The sequence below is a fragment of the Littorina saxatilis genome, linkage group LG2 (genome assembly GCF_037325665.1).
Source record: "Littorina saxatilis isolate snail1 linkage group LG2, US_GU_Lsax_2.0, whole genome shotgun sequence".
Lineage (NCBI taxonomy): Eukaryota > Metazoa > Mollusca > Gastropoda > Littorinimorpha > Littorinidae > Littorina > Littorina saxatilis.
In genome coordinates, this window is record NC_090246.1 from 57,749,820 (window position 1) to 57,751,386 (window position 1,567).

General features: G+C 44.5%; 1 protein-coding gene across 1 annotated transcript; it reads right to left on the reverse strand.

Moving 5' to 3' along the window:
• Positions 1-640: 640 nt before the first annotated feature.
• Positions 641-1,030, reverse strand: LOC138953597 (zinc finger protein 70-like). The gene has a single exon (XM_070325459.1). The coding sequence runs from the start codon at positions 1,028-1,030 to the stop codon at positions 641-643; it is 390 nt and encodes a 129-aa protein (XP_070181560.1).
• Positions 1,031-1,567: the final 537 nt, after the last annotated feature.

Genomic DNA, 1,567 nt, shown 5'->3' on the forward strand with positions numbered 1-1,567 from the left:
TTCACTATAGCATGGGTATAACTATTTTAAGAATGTGTTGTTCCTTGTTCCAGCTGATGGACATCAGATGCTACTACTGCGAGGGCAAATTTGACTCAATCAGAGTCGTCAAAGAACACCTGGAGTCAAATCATTCAGATAAACAGCCCAAATTTCGTCAATTGACCATTGATGAAAAAACAGGGAAACATTTGCTAATTAGCAAAAGTTTCAAATATGAAGCATGCGCAGCGAGTCCCGAAGGCCCCCCCAAAAAAGAAGAAGGCCCCCCCAAAAAAAGAAGAGGACGACTTTGTACCGTTGTGGCTAAAAGCTGCAGCTCGCTTGACAGACCAGGGTCTTCTGTCGGCTTGGATATCCCTACATGAAATAATTGCTGACGGCACACTACCACTTGACAACATTGCACTCCTTCTCTTTCTAGACGTTGCCACTTTCTATTCTACAAAGAAAACATGTGGAATGAGATTCGCAAGTCAGAGTGAGACCAAAACGTTTTGGCAAACAGCTTACAAACTTTTTTGGTGGGAAGCTACTTCGATTCATGGGTGGCCCGAAAGGACTAGGTAAAGTTGTTGAAGGTTCGGCTGACTCTGGGAGATGCCTGTCATCAGAATCAAAGGTAAATTTCATTGTACCGTCAGCACACCATGTTCTTGAATGCTTTGCCACATGTTGGTGTTGGGCATGTATGGGGTGCAATTTTCTTGTGCCTGTTGGAGTGCGCCTCGAAGTACACACGTTCCATGTAGCCTTTTCCACACTGTTCACATTCAAACGTTGGCCCATCCCCAGACCCATGTGCCATCTTGGCGTGCTTGTGGAGGTTGCTGGCAGTTTTGTACTGACGCCCACAGCCCCCACACAAATGCGCCTTGTGTGGGGTGGATGTATGTTTCGGTTCTCCCGGCTCCTGGTCAGTCTGGTCAGTCTCCGCCGGCACACTGACAGCTTCCTCGACCGTTCCTGGCACAACTTCCTCGGAACAGTCGAGGAAGCTGTCTAAAGTAAGTACTGATAAATCAGCCATCTGCAAAAAGCAAAACCTCGCACAATGTTAAACATTTGAACTATCCAGACAAATGAAAGGGCTGAATCCCATCCCCTACAATGCAAAAACATTGCTGTGTTTTCTCAAGAGTATGTCATACATTGCACACCAATCAAACTGGGCTTATAGCACGCATAAATCAAACACAAAGACTTCTTTCTCTTTTTGTTCTGGACTTTAGCCCTTTAGCTGTTCTGGGCTGAAATGAGATGGACTTTAGCCTTCAATGAATAAAGTGAATGCTGATGCCCAAGTACGGAGATCTAAAGCGGTCATAGATTTTCTATTGATGCAAAAAGTGAGAAGAGCGTTGGGTTTAATGCGTGAATATGCCAGAGTGCAAAATATAACGAGAAAACAGACGAAAATGGTCCTAAAAAGTAAACAATCTTGACCGTAGCCATCCAAATCTGGTCTGCATCCGGACTTTAGCTCCCGACTGACGATTTTATTGCAAGTTTTTGCCACAAATACAGCATCTGCCATCATAAAATTTTACCAGACGTTACCTGACAT